At 35.9% G+C, this 24,472-nt stretch overlaps 1 protein-coding gene and 1 pseudogene across 6 annotated transcripts in view; both read left to right on the forward strand.

Moving 5' to 3' along the window:
* The window catches only part of Dync1i2 (dynein cytoplasmic 1 intermediate chain 2), a 55,310-nt gene extending 47,043 nt beyond the window's left edge, over window positions 1–8,267 (forward strand). For all 6 annotated transcript variants that reach the window (XM_047544071.1, XM_047544070.1, XM_047544075.1 and 3 more), the window contains 3 exons: window positions 4,463–4,603; window positions 6,492–6,617; window positions 8,042–8,267. In XM_047544071.1, coding sequence (XP_047400027.1) covers window positions 4,463–4,603; window positions 6,492–6,617; window positions 8,042–8,155 — 381 coding nt within the window. In that variant the 3' untranslated portion in view covers window positions 8,156–8,267. The remainder of the gene's footprint in view (window positions 1–4,462; window positions 4,604–6,491; window positions 6,618–8,041) is intronic.
* A 14,963-nt stretch (window positions 8,268–23,230) lies between these two features.
* On the forward strand, window positions 23,231–24,226 carry LOC124980616 (cyclin-dependent kinase 1-like; annotated as a pseudogene).
* The last annotated feature ends 246 nt before the right edge of the window (window positions 24,227–24,472 follow it).

Here is a 24,472-nt window from a genome sequence, read left to right on the forward strand (position 1 = left end):
TAAAAAAGTTTAAAAAACCTATAATATAATTTTCTCTATAAATATCCAGTATTTATTGCAAAAAGACAGTCTTTTTTAAAAATTACCTTATTGTTATTGCTATATCCCTTAAAATGAACAGTGATAATTTTATAACTTTAACAAATGGCCAATGTTTGAATTTTTGTTTTTGTTTTCAGTACTAGGTATTGAACTTAGAGGTCCTTTACCCCTGAGTTACATCTCCAGCCCCTTTTATTTTTAATTTTGAGACAGAGTCTTATCTGCTAAGTAGCTGAGGCAGTCTTTGAATTTGTAATCCTCTGGCCTCAACATCCTGAGTCACGGGGATTATAAGTGTACAACTGCACCCAGTTCACCCAAAGCCCTTTCTTTATTCATTATTTTGCTAAGTTGCCAGGATGTCTTCAAGCTTTTGATTCCTCATCTGCCTCCCCACTACCTGGGTTCACAGGAGTCTGCCACCATGTCCAGCTCATTTAAGCCCCTCTCTAAAAATAGGTTCTCCTTCTTCCTGATGTTTTATTCTTGAAGAAGAAACAAGTTGGTTATCCATTTGGGTTTCTCATAGTCTAGATTTTGCATTCCTGTGATATCATTTATATCATTATAATTGTAGATTGTTTATATGTCCATAAAGGGAAGCTTACATTTGTGATTTACTTTACCTACCAGTCCTCATGTCGATGTCTGTTCAGTCATGGATCTCAGAAGATGCTCAAGGGCACAGTATTATCATATTCCTGAGTATATTGTTATGAAGAATAGTTTGATTATATATGGGATTCATGACATTTTCTTTGAGTACGTTTAACTATGTTAGTCTATTGTCTTCTGGCAAAGAGCATTGTCAAAAAATCTGACAAGCAGATTTTGTTTTCCTTACTTGTAACTTGGTCTTTTTAAAAATCCTGGGTTTTGAAATGATTGAAATGATTTTTTTTTCCTTTGGTCAGATTTCCTAAATACACAGAGTACCCTTTCACTGTTTAGTTTTACTGAGCCCAGTGACACACACCTCTAACCCTAGCTACTTAGAAGACTGAGGTGGTAGCAACACAAGTTTGAGGCCAACTTGGGCAACTCAGGGAGACCATGTCCTGAAATAAAAAGGGTTGGAGTTATACCTCAGTGGTAGAGCACCCCTGGCTTCAGTCTTCAGTGTGCACACACATACATAGTCAATCCATATGTAGTCAGAGGAGAGGTTTTTTGTGGGAGAACACGAGGGTGGAGGTTGCGGGATCATTTGTGTGTGTGTGGCAGGGGTTGGTTGTTTTTGCTGTGCTAGGGATCAAACCCAGGGTCATGAGATGAGCATGTGCTCTACCACTGAGCTACATCTCAAGTCCCCTTTTATTTTCTTATGAGAGACAGGGTCTTGATATGTCTAGGCTTGCCTCAACCTCCTGAGATCAAATCATCAGCCCTATCTTAGACTCCTGAGTAACTTGGACTACAGGTACATGCCACCAGGCCTAGCCAGAAGAATTATTTTTGGTATTTTTTCTGTATTATTGCTTTTGTTTTCTTTTTCAGGATCTGTGAGTATAAATATGTCTTTGTTAATCTTCTTTGTCTATCACTTTTTTAAAAAATTCACTTTATCTCTTTTTTAAAATTGATAATTTTATTGAGATAATTTATATACTGTAAAATTAACCCTTTAAAAATGTACAATTCATGCTGGGCACAGTGGCACATGCCTGTAATCCCAGCTGCTCAGGAGGCTGAGGCAGAAGGATCAGGAGTTCAAAGCCAACCTCAGCAACTTAACAAGGCCCTGAGCAACTCAGTGAGACCCTGTCTCTAAATAAAATAAAATAAAAAAAAAATACAAAAGTATAATTCAATAGTTCTTTATGAATACTTCTGTGAGTATACTATCACCAATTTCTCTCTCTTTTTATTTTTATTCTTTTTCCAGTATTGGGATTTGAACCCAGGAGCGCTTAACCACAGAGCCACATACTCAGTCCTTTTTATTTTTTGAGACAGGGCCTTACTAAGTTGCTGAGGCTGCTATCAAACTTGGCATTTCTCCTGCCTCCGCCTCCCAAGTCATTGGGATTGGATTTTTTTTTTAATATTTTCAGAAAGTTCAGAAAGAAGCACTGTACCCATTAGCAGCTATTCATTTTCCTTTTCACAACTCCTAGAAACCACTAATCTACTTTCTGTCTCTGGATTTGCCTATTTATATGAATAGTTTATGGGCATCTCATGAATCATACAATATGTGTACTGGTTTCTTTCACTTTACATAATGTTCTCAAGGGTCATCCATGTTGTCACATTCATTTTTATGGTTGAATAATAGCCCACTGAATAGATAGATTGTTTTGTTTATCTGTTAATCAGTTAATGAGCATTTGGAGTTTCTACTTTTTGGCTATTATGAATAAGGTTACTATGAACACTCACGTTCAAGTTTTCTGTGTCAACAGGTTTTCATTTCTTTTGGGTATATACTTAGGGGTAGAATTGTTAGGTCATGTGGTAATGCTAATTTTTAAAATTTTGTGGCAATCCCCAGCACCGCAAAAAAAAAAAAAAAAAAAAAAATTGTGGAACTGCCAAACTGTTTTCAAACTGGCGACTGTACCATTTTACCTTCCTACCACAAGGTATGAGGGTTCTTGGTGATCATGGTATCTATCTTCCTTGCTAGGTAAGAAATAGAGTTCTGATTTCTCAGATCTTCACTCATACTTATTATTTTCTGTCTTTTTCATTCTGGTCATCCTAGTGGTGTAAAGTGATATCTCACTGTGATGTTTGCATTCATCTCATGACTGATAATGTTGAGCATATTTTCCTAAATTGGTTACTGTTAGAATTCTGAATATGTCATTTATAAGATAACATGATTAGGGATAGAGATATAGCTCAGTTGGTAGAGTGCTTGAGACCTGGGTTCAATCCCCTGCACCGCAAAAAAAAAAAAAAAAAAAAAAAGATAACATGATTTGCAAACTTTTTTCTACTGTGTAAATTGTCCTTTTACTTTTTTGATAATTATCATTTGAAACACAAAAGTTTTTTTGTTTGTTGGTTGGTTTCTTTTGTTGTTGTTGTTTGTTACTGGGTATTGAACTCAGAGGTGCTTTATCACTGAGCCAAATCTCCAGTCCTTTTTATTTTTTATTTTGAGACAGGGTCTCACCGAGTTGTTTAGAACCTTGCTAAGTTGCTCGGGCTGATCTTGGCCTTGTGATCCTCCTGTCTCAGTCTCCCAAGTTATTGGGATTACAGGTGTGTACCACCATACTAATTTTGATATAGAAGTTTATCTAATTTTTCTTTTTCAGTTGAGCTTTTGGTTTCTTATCCAAGAAACCATTGCTGAGTCCAAGGTCATGCAGATTTACTTCTGTACTTTCTTCTAAGGGTCTTATAGTTTTAGTACTTCCACTTAGATCTGTGATGCATTTGAAGATCCTTTCTGTTACTTATTACCTATTAGTAAAGTAAATTTTTCTATAATCTTAAGATCTTAAAAGAGAATGGCAAGGATAGCTTTCCTAGTTTCATGGTCTAGGTTAAATCTTTTCTGTGGTTTTTTGTAAAGTGGAAATACATATTCATCTTGTACTTTCTGAGATTTGTGCCTCTTCTGTTCCTCTGCACCACTTTTATCTGAACCTTCTCTTTTTCTTTGTCCCTTTTGTCCTGTATTTCACAACTGGATTCTACCTCCAGCCATTTCTCGTCAGTGAGACTTTATTGAGGAAGGGAGCATTGATTTGTTAATTTTGAGAGATTATAGGACCCAGATCACACAGTCAGACCTTACTTACTGCATTGCAGTCTACTGGCATTTATTTATAAAGGTGATGGTGCTGAACTTCCTCCTAGTTCTGCTGCTGTTCTTAGACTGGCCCACTGTGCTGTCCAGTGAGCACCTGTTGACTGTGAGGCTCTTCTGTGCTCTAGCTTTCAGGAGCTCTCATATGTGAACCCACTTCTTCCAACATAGATGCAGATACTGTGTGGGTCTTGTGGTTGTCAGAGGTTTGTTTACCCCTACTTTTACTTGGAGGTTTGTCACCTGATTTTACCATAGACATTGTGAATTTTTGCTTTGCCATCCTCGTTGTTTTTTTCTGGTTTTATGGGGAGATTTAGAGGAGATTCAAAAATTACACTGCCATTGCTATCATTTTTCCCAGAATTCTTTCCCTAACAAATGATTTGAAGCACATTCCATTCCTTTTTAAAACCGATGTGGCATCTACAAATTAAAAGAAAAAAAACATAATCCAGTAGCTGTTTCTTAGTTTATAATGCCAAGTAATTCTATAATGAAACAAATTATAAAACCTTTTTCTAGGCTATGTTAAATATCATAAAATGGGATGCCTGTTGAATATAAGCCATCAAAATTTCCAGTGATCAGTAGTTTAATGATTTGTGAGTTGTCATGTTTTTACTGTACTAAGAATCAACTTTTCCCTTTCAGAATAACAAGCCTTTATATTCATTTGAAGATAATTCAGACTATGTTTATGATGTTATGTGGTCACCCACCCACCCAGCCTTGTTTGCCTGTGTGGATGGCATGGGGAGATTGGATTTGTGGAATCTCAATAATGATACAGAGGTGAGTAGGAAAATAACAAAAATTGCGCTGAAAAATAGAAAATTGGAGATTTATCAATAATTTGTAAAATTCCTTTTATTCTAAAGAAATGTAGGACTCTGATTGTGGTTTCATCACAAAGAAACCAAATAAGCTTTGTACACTAAATACAAACAACATGCTGTGCAGAACTGAAGGGAGAAATAACGTTGCCATGAGCACTGGGGCATTTCCTTTAACTTATGAGCAGTATCTTGTCTCTAATGTCCTGGCAAAGTGTTGTTCAAAAGGCAGCTGGGATATTTTTCATTCATAGCCTGGAATACAGTTTCAGACTACTGAAGTAATGTTAACCTTAATCCCTTGCTTTAATAGAATTATCATTCATAAATATTAGTCTTAGCCTGACTTGTTTGAATGAAGGAGATATGTATTTTGATGACTTTTTCCATGAAGGATTGAAATCAGTTCCTGTACTATAAAATGAATATAGAAACCATCAGATTTCCTAATTGCTATACTAAAATAACATTAACAGTGAAATTTAATTGCAGCTATCACTTATTTTTAGCCATGTGTTTTTACCAACAGAGAGAGGCTTAAAATGTTCTTATATTTCTATGTTACTGTTAGTTGGTAGAAGTAATATTAGCAGTTCCATGAGTAATGGTTGTTGAGGAGAAACTAACTGTGCCTTTTCTCACATTTCTCTGTGAGAAATACATTTCTGTGTATTTCTCCAAATCCCCTGAAGTCAAAATAGTTGGTTGTTCAGGGCAAAGAAGTTATATATTGGAAATGTAAGAATTTTAACACTATGATCTATAGACTGAGTAGTTTGGGGATGTATATTCAACTGCTACTGGGAAACGGGGTTAAGTAAACCCTGCTAAATGATTGGAATTTATTATGCCTTTTACCTAGAATGATACCAATTTAATTTTCTTAGTTTGGATTTTGGTTCTAGAGATTTGCGATTGTAATTAAATGTGGGTGTTCCTATAATAGTTAAAGAATACACCAGAATAGATTTCTTATATTGGGAATGTAGCTCAGTAGCAGAGTGCTTGCCTAGCATGTGTGAGGCCCTGGGATTGATCCGATACTTAGCACCAAAAAAAAAAAAAAAAAGAAAGAAAGAAACAGGTTTGTTTGTTTGTTTTTTAATAACAATATTGAGTTAATTATCTGGGGAAGACTGGTGTCAATCAAAGAATTATTTTGGTCAGATTTCAAAACTTTAAAATTTTATTGGGCTTTTTAGTCTGAATTTATTTGCTCCATGTGTGGCAAATAACTCCTTTTCCTCAGCATAGGAGAGACACAGTCAGACCCAAGGACCTGGTGCTGCTATATTAGTGCCATCATCCTGCCTTTATTCTGCAAGTTTGTGCATATAAAGGGGTTTCAGAAAGATTCATGGTATACCTTCAGTGTGAACTATTTTTAGGAACTGTGGATCAAATATAAGTTTCAGCTATCAGAGATCCAAGCTACAAAAGTAATTCCTATCTCTAAAATTGAACCATGATCTGTTTATGAGGGCTTTTGAAATGTTTTCCTCTTAAATGTGTTTTCAAACAGCTTGACTACTTCAAGTTAAAACAATAAAGAATCCTTTATTGAAGAAGAGATATTTCAAAATGGTATATCCAGTCATGTAAGAATTTCTTATATAAGAATTTATTTTCCCAAACCATTTTCAAGGATTGACTATAATGTCATTCATAATATATTGCTGAATAGGAAGAAAGTTGGGAAAATTCTTTATCCATTTTCATGGTTGGTTTTTTTTTTTTTTTTTTTTTTTTTTTACAACAGCCAGATTGGAAGAAGAATTACTATTTTACATATTTATAGAAATCTTGATGAAACTTTTAACACTGCACTATATTTTAAATGACTTTAGGTACCAACTGCCAGCATTTCTGTGGAAGGTAATCCTGCTCTTAATCGTGTAAGATGGACCCACTCTGGAAGAGAGATTGCCGTGGGTGATTCTGAAGGACAGATTGTTATATATGATGTGGGAGAGGTATGGGACTTACTGCGTATACTTTTGACACATCTATTTAGTGGCATTATAGTGAAGGTATCTTTGAGGATCATGAATTGTATAAACCATATGTTTATATAATTTGCACCACAGAAATAACTCTTGAGATTTTCTTTCTAAGCTGGATGTCCTGTGTCCTTGGGCACATTTTGTGACTAGTACAATATATTGGAAGTACCTTGTTTCTTGAAGAATACGTTACTGGAAATTAAAAATTCTTCAGGCAGAAGAAGAAATGTGTAGTTATAGATGGACATTGGGATTTTAAAGAACTAAGTTTTTATTATTATTATTCATATAGCTTTGTTTGGACCAGATAGTAGAAACCAAAAGTAGTATCTTTGGACAATTATCTGATGATTGTGAGATGTGAATCTTGATCCTTGATGCAAAGCCATTGTAACTGAATTCAACAGGATAAGTTACAGCTCCCTCATCTTTAGTAGTCTGATTGGCTATATATAATACCCAGGATTAATTCCCTCCATTGTAGCCCTGGCTAGTAACTTTGTCATTTTTCTTCTGCTATTTCATGATTCCCCATCCTGCCTGAATATCCCATGGCCTCTAGCAATTGGATCTGGAGGGAGGGAGATTGAATCATTTAGAACAGCCAGTTAATCTGCACAGATGGAAATGTTCTGTATCTGCAATTGTCTAATATGGTAGCTACTAGCCACATGTAGTTATTGAATAATTAAAATGTGGCCAGCACAACTGAAGAACTAAATTTTAAGTTTTATTTAACTTTAAATATAGCTACATGTGGCTAGTATCTACCCTATGGGATAGTGTAGATTTAGAAGCAGGTACACCCATTTATCACAGAGTGGTTTGTGTCAAATCCTGGCAGTGACAGACTCTATTATATTATTTTGGCAGTTATCAAAAATTTTTATCACTGGACTGCCTCTTTTAAACAAAAGAACTGCAACCTCTTTTTCCCTTTTTCTCTTGTTACAACACTAAATGTGAAATAGTAGCATAGCTTCTTATGAGGGAATCATGAAAGGTTCTCTTCAAATGAAAATAAATGTTTCAAAAACTATTTCTAAGGAGGAATGAGACAAGAATAAACTAAAAATTTTAAAGGAACTCCCACCAGCAAAATCCATGAGACAGTACACAGGAGTTAGATTTATAAAGCATCATTGTTATTCTCTCTTGCACTGATGGTGATAATAGCAAAGTCATTTCTGAGGCTGTCACAACATACTTCACAAACACCATCTTTTGTTTTGAAATGTTGTAAATCATTGTTATAGTCCCTGTAATTATGGAAAGGCCATTTAGGTCAATTATTACTTTTTAGTGGAAAAAATTATTTGAAAACAAGCTGAATAATAGCAGGTAAAATGATCTTTTATTTCAGGGTACACAAAACATTGTCTTTCTTTTAACAGCAGATCGCTGTTCCCCGCAATGATGAATGGGCACGGTTCGGCCGAACACTTGCAGAAATTAATGCAAACCGAGCTGATGCAGAAGAGGAAGCAGCTACCAGAATACCTGCTTAGTTCCTAAAAAGAGGAGTATAGCCGTTAGTGGACTGGGGGAAGGCTCTTAAGTAGATCCTAAGACTGTTTGCATGCTTTTGTCTGAATGATAATTAAAGAGAAATTTCATGGATTAAACTGTTGATTTAATGCAGCAAGCAAATCTTACAGTGCCCCTTTTTTATATTAACATGCATTTTTTATTTGTCATTTTTAATACAGCTGACTGAAGAACACAGGGATATATTTAATACTATTCTTTTGAGTTCTTTTCAATTTATAACACTATATAGTTATTTCTAAAGCACAGACTAAACAAGTTCTGCATATTTTAAATAATCACAAGTCCCTGTTAAACTAATAATGTTCTCACTAACCTGAATATAGAGAAACATTGTTTCTTCTTAGTCACAGCATGCATACACCTGTCCAAGTTGCATTCTGACATCCTTTCTCTTCTTTATAGTTCATGAGGTAGTTATCTATAAATAAAAGCAAATATGTGTTAACTTTTCATTTTCATTCCTTGCAATTTTAATCTTTCCATCACTTTATAAAGTCTCTATATCTTTTAACCCGCTACTTTTTAATCCTGTAAAACTTTGTGCCTTAAATATGCCATATAGCGGGGCTGGGGTTATCACTTAGTGGTAGAGCACTGTGCCTAGCATGCGTGAGGCACTGGATTTGATTCTCAACACCACGTACAAATAAATAAAATAAAGGTCAATCAACAACTTAAAAAATATTTTTTAAAAAATATGCCACACTTGACATTGTAGATCTCCCTATGCATTAGGAATGGATGTTTGTATAATCTGTCAGTGAAAAATTTCCCCTAGGTTAACTTTTGTGCAATTCTTTCCATCTATACTTACTTTAAAGAATAAACGGAAAACTCCTATTATTTTCACTGATTGAGACTACTATACATGTGAGCTCTCTGAGAATAAAATTTCCTTTGAGAGAAATTGATTTTGTGGTTTAATAGGGATGAAGAAGAGTGCTCAAAGAACCCCGCCCCATACTTTGGCACTGAATCGACTTCACACCTTCAGATCTGTTCCCACACTTTCTCTAGAAGTGTGAAAGGTAGGTGATAAATACCTAAGAATTAGTATTGAAATCAACCTGTTTCAGGACTAGAGGAAAGGACTGTGATCTTATCTTGATTTTTATCCACTTTATATTGTCCATTCCTTTCATCCTCCTTTGTTCTTTTAAAGTTTAACTTTTAATCAATAGAATTCGAAGTAGGAAGGAAGATTAGTAATCAGAATTTGAACATTTTTAATAATTCTAACAAAAGTTTGTTGGGATAGAATTCTAAATAATAACAAAATTAATTTCCTTTGAGTTTTCTGTAGTATAAGGAATTACTGACCAGGAATAGTAAAACTCGGACTCTAGTTCTAGCTCTGCCCCTATGACAGGTGTTACTTTAGCTAATTCTTTGCCTCATTCTTTGATCTAAGTTAATTGTGAATTAGATTTCCTCCTCTCTTTAAAATTATTAACTGAAATTATGTCAAACAATTTCCCACTTTTGTATATTCAGTTTTCATAAATTGACCCCCACAATTGTCCATTATGTACCAAAGATAACATCTTAAGTTATCTCACAGTGGCAGAGTCAGAAGTTTACTTTCAGCAGAGTCATACTGTCTTTGTATAGAAAAATTCATGAACTCACTGTAATAGTAATATTCTTGCCCTCAGTTTGTAAAAATGTCTGGAAAAGGGGAACACATAATTGTTAAAATACAATGTTGAATAAGGCTGGAACTCAAGAGATGTGGTAAATCAGATGCTCACCAGACTCAAGTTGTGTTTAATTATAAAAAGAAAATAAAATTGGTAAGTATTTGCAAAATACTTAACACCAAGGAGTTTTTTATTTTGGGGAGTAATTTCTCCCCCTCCCTCTCAAAACCTTAATGTAGACCTTTGCACATTTAATTTTAGTATACCTTTTTGGGAACACGTGAATTTACCTTAAGGAATTATATTTAAATTAGACTATATAATAGCAGAAGAGAAAGTACTAAAATGGTCATGATTGACAGAATCTTCTGGTAAGATTATGTTGACTAGAAGTCTATTATAGCTCTTAATACTTGTAGAACTGAAAGACAATTTTGAAAAGCTAGCTACAGAAATTATTATCTGGTTTCCTTTTTTTCCTAAGCAGGACACAAGTTATAGCTTTCTGGCTAATTTTTGCTGTTTGGTTTTCCTGTGAAATGGGAAGTTAAAAGATTATTATCCTTACTTGTATTGATGAAAGATACTCAATTTTGCAAACAATAATTTAACTTGCAATAAATCTCTGAAGTCATTTTTTGGTAGCATGTAAGCCAAATATTCAGTGATAGAATCTTCCTTCTTACAAATACAGTTCCCTACAAAGTTCAGGAAAATGTCTTCATATAAAATGTGGTCGCAGTAATGCTGAGATACTGCATTGTGAGGGAATGAATAACTTAGAAGTGTAGGGTCAGGAGCTAAAGGAATGTAGTGCTAGGAATGATTGATCCTGGTCTTTCAATGTAAGAACGTTGATTTTTTTTCTGTTCCTTACAAGTACAGATAGGCTGTAACCTCCACCAGTTGAACCATGTGGAAAGGAAGGCCTTAATGAAAATCTATAAAACATATCAATTTTCCTCTTTCTGTTGGGCAGTACCTTTTAAATGTCTTTTCTACAATCCCAGTATTTCAACATTGACATTGTTATTCTCCAAACTGCTGCATAATCAAATGTATGCTAGAATGGAGCTCCAGTTACAATTCCAACTGCTCTTTGGCATCCAAGGTGGTAGTATCATGCCTCAATATTGGGCACAAGTCTAAATTAAAAAGCCAATGGCTTTGCTTTTTTAAAATTTTTAGTTATAGGTGGACACAATACTTTTATTTTATTTATTTGTTTTTATATGGTGCTGAGGATCAAACCCAGTGCCTCACACGTGCTAGGCAATTGAGCTACAGCCCTAGCCCCAGCTTTGCTTCTTCTGATCATTTGAAGTTTAAAAAAAATTTTTTTTTAATCCAAGGTACATAACAAGAAAGGAGTTCTTACTTTCCAGCTATCATCTTGCTGATAGCTAGGCAAGTAGGGACCTCCTAGGTTTGGGAAAAATAACTCCTGGGGCTGGAGTTGTGCCTTAGTTGGTAGAGCACTTGCTAGCACATGTGAGGCACTGGGTTTGATCCTCAGCACCACATAAAAATAAATAAATAAAATAAAGACTTAAAAAAAAAAAGAAAGAAAATGCTCCCAAGTAGAACTATATATTTGACTCAAAAATTATAAATGCTGGGAAATTATTTACATAGAACTCTGACTAACCTTTTGTGGGCTTCTAATTCTATCAAAGATTTAGAAAGATGCCCCAAAAGCAATATTGAGAGACCATCCATGTTTTAGTATTTATTTTCAAGTACAGAATTACAGTTTAGGAACATTCTTCTAACCAATATCTTTAGTCTTATTGCCCTGAAATGTTAATAGTTTGAATTATATTTTTAAAATTATTTCACATATAGGAATCATGTAGTTGATTTAAAAACAAGATCCTACAGTCCTAACCAGAATGCCAACTGCAAGACTTGGAATAGTTATCACATTGTAATACTTTTCATAATAGACCAATAATGCTCTCAGACCTTTTTGTTCGACTTTAGGTGTTTAGATTCTCTTTCTGCATGCCATGTTCACAATTTCCCAACTTCTAAAAGTTTGAATAGATGTCAGGTATTTAAGTTTTCAGTATGTAGCTTCTAGCCATAGATAGTTTCAACATAGCCAATCAGCAATCTTTTACAAACTTTTATAAAATTATGGTATTTTGTGTTGTTAGTTTCATAGCAGGAATCTCAGTTTGGGCTTCTTAATATTCCATTACCGGTTCCCAGTCAGGGGATGGAACAGCTTGCACTCAGGTAAGCTTTTTGAAAGGTCTCTTTCACTTTGTGAGGTCACTTATTCAGGTCTCTGGTAATGTATTATCCTGCCTCTCTCATAATGTACTTTATTTGGTCAGAAAGCTGTGGGGCAGTGATTGTATGGGGTATAGAATACACCTGCATTGCATCGAACATGCAGAGACCTGACACTGTGACTTCAGAAATCAGGTATACTACCAGTAAGACCTTGATAGCAAGTAATTTTATCTTTTGTGAATTTTTGTTCTAGATTTTTTAAAAGTATTTTTTTTTCTGAGCAAAATAACAAATGCTTTAGAATAAAATTTCTTACACTTAAGGGTGGCCTGGTATATGAGAAAAAGAATACTGGACTCAAAAGAACAAAGTTCTATTCCTAATTTGCCCCATTACCAATAAAGTAACCTGGAACACGAATCAGTATTGTTAAATGAAAATATTTGCTTTCTGTGACAATTACCTGAGAGAATGTAAATGTGAAGACTTTGTAGATTATAAAGTACTATGCAAATAAGGGGTTTTTTCCTTTTTTATTTTTTTTAAGAATAACAATGGAGAGGGACCATTCTGTAAAACTTCTGTGTATTATAACAGGAGCTCATCTTCAAAGGATTAAAAGTGACTTGGTGTTGAAAAAACTTTTTTAAGAAATCTCATCACATTTAAACCCTATAAACCAGGCAAAGCACATGACTGTAATCCCAGTTTTTTCAGGAGACTGCAGGAGGATTGCAAACTGGGTAATTCAGTGAGACCCTGTCAATGAATGAATGAATGAATGAATGAATGAATAAAAAAATAAATAGATAGGGAGGCTGGGGCTATAACTCAGTGATAGAACAGCCCTGGGTTCAATCACCAGTCTCCCCCAAAAATACATGTGTGCGCGCACACACACACACACACACACACACACACACATATATATATATATACTCTAAGAATCTTCAAATATTTAGGAATTGCAGTGAATAGAGGGGGAAATATTAATTGCCATTAATTCTTGATAAATTTCCTAGGAATGTCTCCCTTTTTATATTCTATGATAAAGTTACAAGTTATGGTAAATAGAACACAATGATCCATTTTGAATTTCCAGTCTTTACCAGATGTTGTTCTTAAGTTGTATATAGAATACAGAGTATCTGGAGTCTTAGAAAACAGGAAGTGAGCCCCATTTTTGAATCAGTAAGAAAACCAACTTGCTTCCAGGCTGCTATATGGTGGCAGATCAGTCACTTCCTCAAAAATCTGGGGACGAACAATTATTTGTTCAAATTTATACAGTACCCCTCCATCATTCCTAGGGTTAGTCCTCTTAGAAATAACACATGCTCACCATGGGAAGATGATCACTAGAAGCATTGGCCCCAGGGTAACTGTGTGTGGTTGCCATGCTTAGACAAAGTCCTAAAATTAGTCTTGCAGCAATAGCTCTTATCAATCTCAGACCTGATTGGCAGATCCCTGCTTCCTCCCCCAACCCCCTACCCCCCACTAAAGATTTAATCCAGTGGTGCTCTACCACAGAACTACATCCCCAGACTTTTTTATTTTGAGATGGGGGGGGGGGTCTCACTAGGCTGGCCTTGAACTTGAGATCCTCCTGATTCAGACTCCTGAGTAGCTGGGATTTAGAGGCATGCATCACTGTGACCTGCAAATGTCTTGCTTTCCTGTTGTGTCCAAAATTATTGCCAAACACAAGTCAAAATCTGATATAATGAACATCAGTTGAGTAAGGAATTTGGTAAAATGGCTAGTCCCTTACTAAGGGCTCTCATGATTTGATAAAAATCATGAATTTGTCAGTACCTTAAGGGTCATAAGATGGATTTAGAGGACCCTTCATCCTTCAAAGATAGAAGAAATGACTTTAGTGCTCCTGAAACTCAGGAGCTACTTAAGTAGTATTTGTTACCAATTGAGAAAAGAGATATTTTGTGCTGCAGGTTAGATAAGGAGTTGAGTGTGATACAAATAATGCCCCTGGGTTTCCTGCCCATCTTAGACAAGTTCATCTCTCTACCCCTTCCTCCTCTTTGCTGTAAATAAATGTTACAGTAACATCAGTGTTACAAGAGAACACCTGGAACAATACTTAAGTCAAAAACCCTAAAAGGCTAATTGAATATCAAGAAGATGTTCTTTATTGTGCTCACAACTGAGAGAAAAAAATATCTTGATGTTTGGTTGGTAGATTATTAACCCTTTGAAAATATAGTGGCCCTGCGATTTATATTTCTAGTTTTGAGAGTCTTGGATTTTGAGTCAACATCTTTTAACTCAGTTATCCAGGCCTTTGGGCAAATGGCTTCACCTTTCTAAGCCTATTTCCTCATCTACCACTTCGAGCAGTTATAAGAATTAAACCAGAATATAAGTGAAAATGCACAGTACACTATGAAGCTCCATTCAAATACAAGCATTGCTATTGTGGGAGGGGATGAGTAAATAACCTTCAGCAGGTTCAGTTACTGATCTGAAGTTGCTCTGACAAGTTATAGGCTCTATCTCTTGGCTTTCAGAGGTTGGCAGCAGGCTTAGAAATTGGAAGCTCTCTGCTGACATAGCTGCTTTTCCACACAGATCTTGTTGACCAATTAGAAATCCCTTGTAGTCTTAGCTTTCTTATTTTGCTTCTTTTACTGGAGGGGACCACTAAGCCAGTAAGTTTCACAAAAATAGAGTTGCAAATAACACAAGTGCTTACTCAGAGGTCTTATACCAACAGTTTATACATATGGCAGTTATTTCATCTGCCTTATAAAAAGCTGGCCTGTGTACATTCCAACCATGTGGTAATAACTACAAGCATTTTTACTTCATATTTGCTAAATGATTGTATGGGTACATAACACATATTCTCATTTATTCTAGTTCCCTTAGAATATGGGAACTGTTATGATTACTAATTTGCAAAAGAGGAAAATAATTTGAACCAATTTCTCTGTGCCTGATTTGTAGCCAGCTTCTGTGGTGTAAGTACTACCACCATGCCCAGGTATAAACTACCAATCATCAGTGGAGATCACTGAACATGGAATTGGGAAGATACACACATAAAAGTCTCTCATTGGGCTGGAAGAATCCAAGTCTAGTGTGTCAATGAGCTTAGGAACTGTAAGAGACTCAAATTCTAGGCACTAACCCAGGGAGTCTTGATTTTATAGCTATGTAACTTAACCACTTTACATTGCCTTTATGATCTTGTTGCTGCTGTTTATTTTTGAGGCAGGGTCTCACTATGATGCTTAGGCTGGCTTGGAACTTAGGATCCTCTTTCCTCAACCTCCTGAGTAACTGAGATTATAGGCATGAGCCCCTGCACCTTGCTGAGGTTTTAGTTTTTACTCAGGAAACCCTACATACAATGACACATATTAAAAGACCATAAAGTATCTCTATGAAAGAGAGGAATTATGGTTAGTCCTATGGTTTCCAGGAACATGGTTTTAGAACTTCTCACTGCTCTTTTGGTGGTGCACCCTTGTAATTTCAGTAACTCAAGAGCCTGAGGCAAGAGGATCCCAAGTTCAAAGCCAGCCTCAGCAACAGCAAGGCACTAAGAACTCAATGAGACTCTGTCTCTAAATAAAATACAAAAAAGGGCGGGGGATGTGGCTCAGTGATCGAGTGCCCCTAAGTTCAATCCCTAATCCTCCCCGCCCCCAAAAAGAAAGGGCTGGAGAGGTAGCTTAGTAGAGCACTTGCCTAGCATGCACAAGACCCTGGATTCAATCCCCAGTACAAAAAAAAAAAAGTTTCCACTATTGAAGAAGATGCCGGAAGCTGTAAGTGACTTACCTATAACTGAGCAGGAATCCCTTAAGGCCTCTCTTAGCAGGTATGCTGCCTGAGCCCACTTAAGAATGATTACTTTTCTCATTCCTGGATCCTGAGGAAATAAGTGTAAATATTTCAATGTTATAAATTAAACTGAAAAGCTATTATGTCCCCAATGACATGCAAGTCCAATTTGAATTTTAGATTTTCAGACCTTCTCAGAATTCCATGCCAGGAGATGGCACCTAGTGAAAAACCTACTTTTCCCACCAGCTCCTTCAGTATGCTGGAGGGCCTCACAGGAGCACTTGTGAACCCTTCCATTTACATACCTAAGTTTTGTCCACACCCCTGAAAATAGCCACTGTTTGACTTGGATTTGTTTAGGGGAAGGTAGACCTGGGAAAGAGACCCTCTCAGGCCCTGGAAACCAAGCTGTTTCAGCAGGAAATTCAGAATCCCAAGAACCTTTAACATGATCTATGAGCTCCCAGAGGCATATCCTATTGACCCTGCAGACTTTTTATCCCTAGAGGAAGGGGACAGCAGTAGGAGGGCCTCAGCATAGAATTCTTGCCTCCAGAAGCTTTCTAAAGTGAGGCAGTTAAGGGAAATGCTGGACTGCCTTTTCTCCTAAAGTCATCTGAGACATTTTTAAAATGTTTCTGTTTTCCCTACTTTCAATACAAACAAAATTGGTTACCACTGAATAATATTTCATAACCCGTAGAAATTGGTTTTTAGTATTGATAGGTTCATTGCAAAACTTGGATGTTGGAAGGTTTCAATAAAACCTTGTAAACCAGTACTTTCTGTGAACAGCTAATTGTATAGCACTATAGGATCATCCCAAGAGCCATTTCAACACTAGTTTTTGAAATAAAATTAACTGCAAAAAAAGAAAGGTTATAATAATTTTTATTTTGTTTAAGTGGCATTAGTGGCACTAGATTAAGATGGCACAGAAGCAACTACTTCTGAATTCCATGAAGTTCTAAAGCAGAATAAAAATGAAATCTACAGTACTGAAAAATGAGAGGGCTACAAGGTATTTGAAATTTGGAGGAATGCCAGAAAAATAGCAGATAGGATCAGAGCTGATAGGCAAACAAAACACGAGGAAATTACAATTCAAAACTGGAGGAATGGGTTGGAACCCAGAATCAACAAAGAGAAGGAGGGTACCTGGGGTGCTTACCAGGGTGATTAGGGAGCTGCTTCAAAATAGCTAAGCAGGCCTTATCTCCCACTGCTGTCTCCCCACTGGTAGGCAAAAAGTGTGTCTGTACATAGCCTTGGGTGAAGCCACCAGAACTGGAGAAGTAGGACGAAGCTCCCAGATAGCTGCAGATCCTCAGAAGAAGAAGCCTGTGCCCAGAATCTAAATACCGGTGTATCATTGATTAGCAGCACAGCTCCCATCACAAGCTTTAATAAACAGAAACAAATCTGTAAAAGAAGCACTCAACTACAAAAATACTAAATAAGCAACTAAACAAATTCAACTATGAATCACCAAATCATGAAAGGGTCCAAGCACCAAACTTAAAAAAAAAATCCACCTAGCCAGACATGGTGGTTCATACCTGTAATCCAAGGCACTAGGAAGTTCAAGGCTAGCCTCAGCAACTTAGCAAGACCCTGTCTCAAAAAGGGCTGGGAATGTAGCTCAGGAATACAGTGCCCCTTTTCCATCCCCAGTACCACACACAAACACACACACACACACACACACACACACACACAAAATCTACACAAATAACAGAATGAAGAAGACATTAAATGTATTTATATCTCAAGAGCATTGAGAATGTCATAGGCACAAAATAAGTACAGGTTATTACAAAAAGAACAACCAAGCTGGTCTTAGATATCAAAAGTATGATTTTGTGTGTATGTGTGTGTGTGGCACTCGAGTAAACCCACTGAGCCACATCCCCACCTTTTTGAGACAGGTTCTTACTAAGTTGTCAAGGCGGGACTCAAACCTATGATCCTCCTGCTTCAATTGAGTAGCTGGGATTACAGGTGTGTGCCACTGTGCCCAGCTATTTTTCTTTTTTAAAGGCTGAATAACAAGGATGCAGCTGAAGAACAAAGCTGTCAGCAGGATAATCACAAGATGATCTCAATACTTCACCAAGAATTATAAATGAAACAAGTATTAGGGAAAGCTGAGAGATACAGAGATGGTCCAAAATTTCCAGCCTCTAAACGAAAGAGATAAGAGGAGATGTAGGAAGGAAAAAAAGACTAGATTTCTTTGATCTGAAAAGATACAAATCTTAAAAGGACTTATTCCTTTAAAATATGAATTGTTAATCAAAAATGTCAGTATCTTGAGTGACTATGGGTATGTTTTTGACCTCAGTACACTAAAATTTACATTTTTAAATGCAAGGCTTGTCATAGAGAAAATTTGTAAATACCCTTCTAAATAACTTAGAATAAAAGGAAATAAATTATGAATCAGTATTTAACACAGAATTAGGGCTCCCTGAAGAAATATCTACTGTCTAATCTTGGCAAGAATAGAAACAGGTTGGAACAGGAGAAAGCTAGGAAGCTACCATAGGATTCCTGAGGTTTGATCAAGAAGACTCAAAATTTAACAACTGGCCAAAGATGATATAATTGAACAGCAAGAAAAATAATTACAAAGGACTGAAATATCAAATATGTTTAATTCCTTGATAGTTTAAAAAAAATAATCCCCACTGGTTATTTCTGAAACATGGTAGTGAAACTTTTTTGTTGTTTCTGTTATTGAAACAGGATTAGCCATGAGTTAATAACTGTTGAAGCTAGACAGTGGGTAAATGGGAATATATTATTCTGACTGCTTTGTATATATTTGAATTTGTTTGAACATTAAAAAAAAAAAGGTCAATAAAATATACACCTTTGTTCATAAATTGGAAAAACCAGGGCTGGGGGTATAACTCAGCAGTAGAGCACTTGGCCTAGCATGTGTGAGGCTCCATGTTCAATCCCCAGTACCACAAAAAAAAAAATAGAAGAAAAGAAAACCCTGACATGATGACATGATAGAAAAAAATTAAGAAAAAAGAAATTGAAAAGGTAGCCAAAGGACTCCCTAAGAAGATATAACTTTTAAAGGCACAATTTATAGAGCTTCAAAAACGGCTATTTCAGAAATTAGAAAAAGATGGGAAATGAGGTGAACTCCAGACCAGATACAGACATAAAAAAAAAATAATAATAATAAGTCAATTCTAGTTATAAATGAACAAATATGCAAAAATTGAATATAACACTATATTTGAAAGGATTGATATACCACAGTCAAGCAAGGTTTATCATAGGAATTTTTAAATGTTTCAGTATTAGAAATGTATTAATATTTATCATTAAGAAATCAATTAAATATTATAAACTTATTAATACTAATTGAGAAAAATCTTACCTTCTTAGTACAGCTTAAAAAGTATTTGATAAAATTTAATTCCTATTCTTGATTTTTGCGGGGAGGGAGGTACTGGGATTGAACCCAAGGGTTCACCACTGAACCACATCCCCAGCCTTTACTTTTTATTGTGAGACAGTCCCACTAGGTTGCTGAGCCTGACTCAAACTTTCAATCCTCCTGCCTCAGCCTCCCAAGTTGCTGGGATTACAGGCATGCCCCACCATGCCCAGCCCTAGTCTTCATTTTAAAAAGAAAACACTAAAATAAAGTAGAAATATTAGAAAACTCTTAAGTCAATGAATGGTATCTATAAGAAACTTATTAGTATGCACCATACTTAAGGGTAAAATGTTAGAATCACTCTCACTAAAGCTAGGGAACAGCAAGAATGTTATCAAGCTCCTCCTATTCAGTATTATTATGGTGGAGGTCCAAACCGCTGCATTAAAAAAAAAAAATGTAAATACTGAAAAAAAAAAAGTCTTTAAGCTACCTTTGCAAAGTTTTTAACAAAAGCCAAGACAATCAACCACAATTATTATAAGAATTTATTAAGATGGCCAAATCTATCACCTCTGTTAGCATATCTATTATTAAGAAGACAAAAAAACATGCTGGTAAGGATGTACAGAAAGGGCAGGGGTTGTAGCCCAATGGTAGAGGACTTGACGAGCACGTGTGAGGCACTGGGTTAGATCCCTTAGAACTACACAAAAATAAATAAAGGTGTCCATCTACAACTTAAAAAATTTTTTTTTAAAAGAATGCACAGAAAGGGAACTTTCATACACAGTTGAGAGAAATGTAAATTAGTACAGTCATTATGGAAAGCAGTATGAAATTCCTCAAAAAACCAGAAACTACCATATGAACCAGCAATCCCACTATAACCAAAGGAATTAAATCAGTATGCCAGATATCTGCACACCATTGCAGCATTATTCATAACAGCTGAGATACAGAAGTCACCTAGGTATCTACTGATGGATGAATGGATAAAGAAAATGTGGTAAATAAAAATGTATCATCCAGAATTACTCTACCGAAATGAAATCCTGTCATTGTAGCAACATGGATGAACCTGGAGGACATTATATTAGGTAAAATAAAGAAAGACAAATGCCATATGTTCTCACTTATCTGCAGAGGCTAAAAAAAATTTATTTCAGAGAAGTAGAGAGTAGAATAGTGGTTACCAGAGGCTGGGAAGGGAGGGAGAGAGGGAATGGAAAGAGGATGGTTAGCAGGTGCAGGGACTGAACAGAAGGAATAACCACTAATGTTATACAGCACCATGGGATAAGTATGGTTGACAACAATTAATTATATTTTTCAAAACAGCTAAAAGAAATGATGTTTGAGATGATATGCCAGTTACCTTGATATAATCATTGCACACTGCATTAAAAAAATCATACTGGCCGGGTGGTATGATGCACGCCTATAATCCCAGTGACTCGGGAGGATGAGAAAGAAGGTTTACCAGCTCAAAACCAGCCTCAGCAACAGCAAGAAGCTAAGCAACTCAGTGCAACCCTGTCTCTAAATAAAATACAAAATAGGGCTGGGGATGTGGCTCAGTGGTTGAGTGCCCCTGAGTTCAATCCTCAGTACCCCCCCAAAAAAACTGTACCCCAATGTATAATTATTGTCAATTTGTAAAGTCTAAAGATGATCGAGTATAAAATCAGTGTACCAAAATCAGCAGCTTTCTAACATATAACGTTAATTAGAAAATAGGCAATAGTCTGTTCAAAATTGGAAGGAAAATGTTTAAACCTAAGCATAAAATTAATAAAATAAGTGTGTAAAACTTATGTAATATTTTAGTAAGAGTGTAAAATTTTGCTATAGGACAACAAAATCTGAAAAAATGAAAGATGCCATATTGTAAAATGCCAGTACACCTCCAGAAACTAATCTACAAATTTCCAATAAAATTGCAACAAAATTTTTAAAGTGAACTTGAAAAATGTTGATTGTAAAACTCATATGCAACAGAAATAAAAGAAAAATAACTACAATAATTTTAAAAATGAAGAGCATTGAAGGGGGACTTTACCTACCAAATGCCATTCCATATTAAAGTGATGGTAACATTGAGTAGCAGTTCAACAATATGGTATTGATGCAAGAATAAGATAGCTCAAAGAAGGTTTGAATGTAGAATGCAGAAATAGGTTCATCTAGGGCTGGGGTTGTGGCTCAGGGGTAAAGCACTTGCCTAGCATGTGTGAGGCACTGGGTTCGATCTTCAGCACCACATAAAAATAAATAAAATAAAGGTCCATCAACAACTTTAAAAATATTTAAAAAAAGAAATAGCTTCATCTGTATTTGGGATTTTCTTTTTGCGATAAAGATGATCTTCAAATCAAAAGGTACATTATTGAATATATGGTAGGGGACAATTGGCTCTGTATTTCAAAAGGTTTTCATATCATAAAAATACAAATTTTAGATTAGGAAGAGTTAAATAAAACTATAATCATATTAGAAAAAAATATAGAACATTTTTATATGCTGAAGTTTGAAATGGTTTTAAGTATGACACAAAACCAGAAACCCTATAAGAAAAAAATGATAGATAGAACCTTTATGATAAAATGCATCATTTAAAAAACAAACATAGAGGTCTTCACCCTGTCCTAACAAAAGCTGAACAAACTGAGAAATTAACAACTCTTCTTAGATGTATCAGAGAAATGAGGTCATGGGCAAACGACTGCTCCCCAAGATTGGAGAAACAGATAGTGAATACAGAAAATCACAATCCAGCAGAACAGAAACCAGTGCTAGGATAGGAAAACCTAAACTAATTGACAAATTGCCAGAGGCTCAGTGTGGATGAGACCAAAAGATAAAAAGTCCAAGGAGGGCTGGGGAATTGGCTCAGTAATGGAGCACCTGCCTAGCATGTGTGGGCTCTAGGTTCAATCCCCAGCACTGCAAAATAGATGTCTAGGGGAACCAGGCATAGGGTTGAGGTGACATCACATTTTTGTTAGTTATATCTCTTGGAACTTTATCAAGTCCTCAGTGAATGTTGGAGAAAAGTCTCTTGAAGCTACTGACAGTGCAGGGGAAAGGAACTATTTTAAAATATGTCAGAGTGCTATTTTGGACAAGGCCTGTCCTTTAGAGAAACTATTTTTACCCAAGTCTGACCTCCCTGGGAAAGGGAAGTATCTAACTTTACCTGCTCTAGCCTTTCATATAGAGAAAGGGAAATAGACAACTACAACCCCCTCCGCCATCCTAAAGAGATGGAGATAACAGAAGCACAGGTGAAATTCAAGATATAGGCTCACCAAAACATTTGAGGACTAGGGAATACTTTTCCAATACCTCCATCTTATGTTACTAAAATCCAATTAACTCTTTCTTGTAATCCAGTATATCTTACTGCCTTTCAACAAAAATTACAAGGCATACTTTTTTTTGTCAGGGTGGGAGCAGCGTGAGTACTGGGGATTGAACCCAGGGGCCTTAACCACTGAGCCACATCAGCCCTTTTTTATATTTGATTTACAGGTAAGAGTCTTGCTAAGTTGCTGAGGCTGACTTTGAACTTTTCCTTCAGCCTACTGAGCCATGGGGATTACAAGCATATGCCATCACACCTGGACACAAGGCATACTTTAAGCAAAAAGTATAGTTTGAAGAGACTGAACAAGCATCAGAACCAGAGTCAGAGGTGAAGGAATATTTGAATTATCACACCAGGAATTTTTAAATCTGATTAATATGCTAAGGGCATTGATGGAAAAAAAATAAACAACATGAAAGAATAGGTGGATAATTTAAGCAGAAAGATTGGAATTCTAAGAATAAAAAATGCCAGAAAAAAATACTACCAGAAGGGCACTTGGAGGGTGAGTGTGGAGTCATAGACTGGGTAGCTGCTGCCGCAAGACAATAATCCAGGGTGCTACTCTTCAGAGTCTTGAGTGTTTGTGTGGCTGTTAAAAACAAAGGAGAAGATTAAAATTGTCACTGGAACAACTGATCTAGCATACCTATTGAGTAACTATGGAAGACTATACCAAAATAGAGAAAATTGGAGAAGGTACTTATGGAGTTGTATGTAAGGGTAGACACAAAACTACAGGTCAAGTGGTAGCCATGAAGAAAATCAATCAGACTAGAAAGTGAAGAGGAAGGGGTTCCTAGTACTGCAATTCAGGAAATTTGTCTATTAAAAGAACTTCATCATCCAAATATAGTCAGCCTTCAAGATGTGCTCATGTAGGATTCCAGGCTATATCTCATCTTTGAATTCCTTTCCATGGATCTCAAGAAGTACTTGGATTCTATCCCTCCTGGTCAGTTCATGGATTTTTCACTTGTTAAGAGTTATTTGTACCAAATCCTTCAGGGGATTGTGTTTTGTCACTCTAGAAGAGTTCTTCATAGAGACTTAAAACCTCAAAATCTATTGATCAATGACAAGGGAACAATTAAACTAGCTGATGTTGGCCTTGCCAGAGCTTTTGGAATACCTATTAGGGCATACACACATGAGGTAGTGACACTTTGGTATAGATCTCCTGAAGTATTGCTGGTCAGCTCGTTACTCCACTCCAGTTGACATTTGGAGTACAGGCACCATATTTGCAGAATTGGCAACCAAGAAACCACTTTTTCATGGAGATTCAGAAATTGATCAACTCTTCAGGATTTTCAGAGCTTTGGGCACTCCCAACAATGAAGTGTGGCCAGAAGTGGAATCTTTACAGGACTATAAGAATACATTTCCCAAGTGGAAACCAGGAAGCCTGGCATCCCATGTCAAAAACTTAGATGAAAATGACTTGGATTTGCTCTTGAAAATGTTAGCCTATGATCCCGCCAAATGAATTGCTGGCAAAATGGCATTGAATCATCCATATTTTGATGATTTGGACAATCAGATTAAGAAGATGTAGTTTTCTGACAAAAAGTATCCACGTTATATGAAGGATGGGTAGTTGTACTGTTGACTCTAATTTTGTCCTATATATTTTTTTTCTTATTGTTGTAAAACTTCAGCTGTACTTCATCTTCTACTTTCAAAAGTATAACTTAAAAATGTAAATATTGTTCTATATTAATTTAAATGTAACAATTCTGTATATGTGTGTAGATCTCACTGTGACAACTATTTGTTACTATAATAAAACTACAAAATCTAT

The sequence above is a fragment of the Sciurus carolinensis genome, chromosome 3 (genome assembly GCF_902686445.1).
Source record: "Sciurus carolinensis chromosome 3, mSciCar1.2, whole genome shotgun sequence".
NCBI lineage: Eukaryota > Metazoa > Chordata > Mammalia > Rodentia > Sciuridae > Sciurus > Sciurus carolinensis.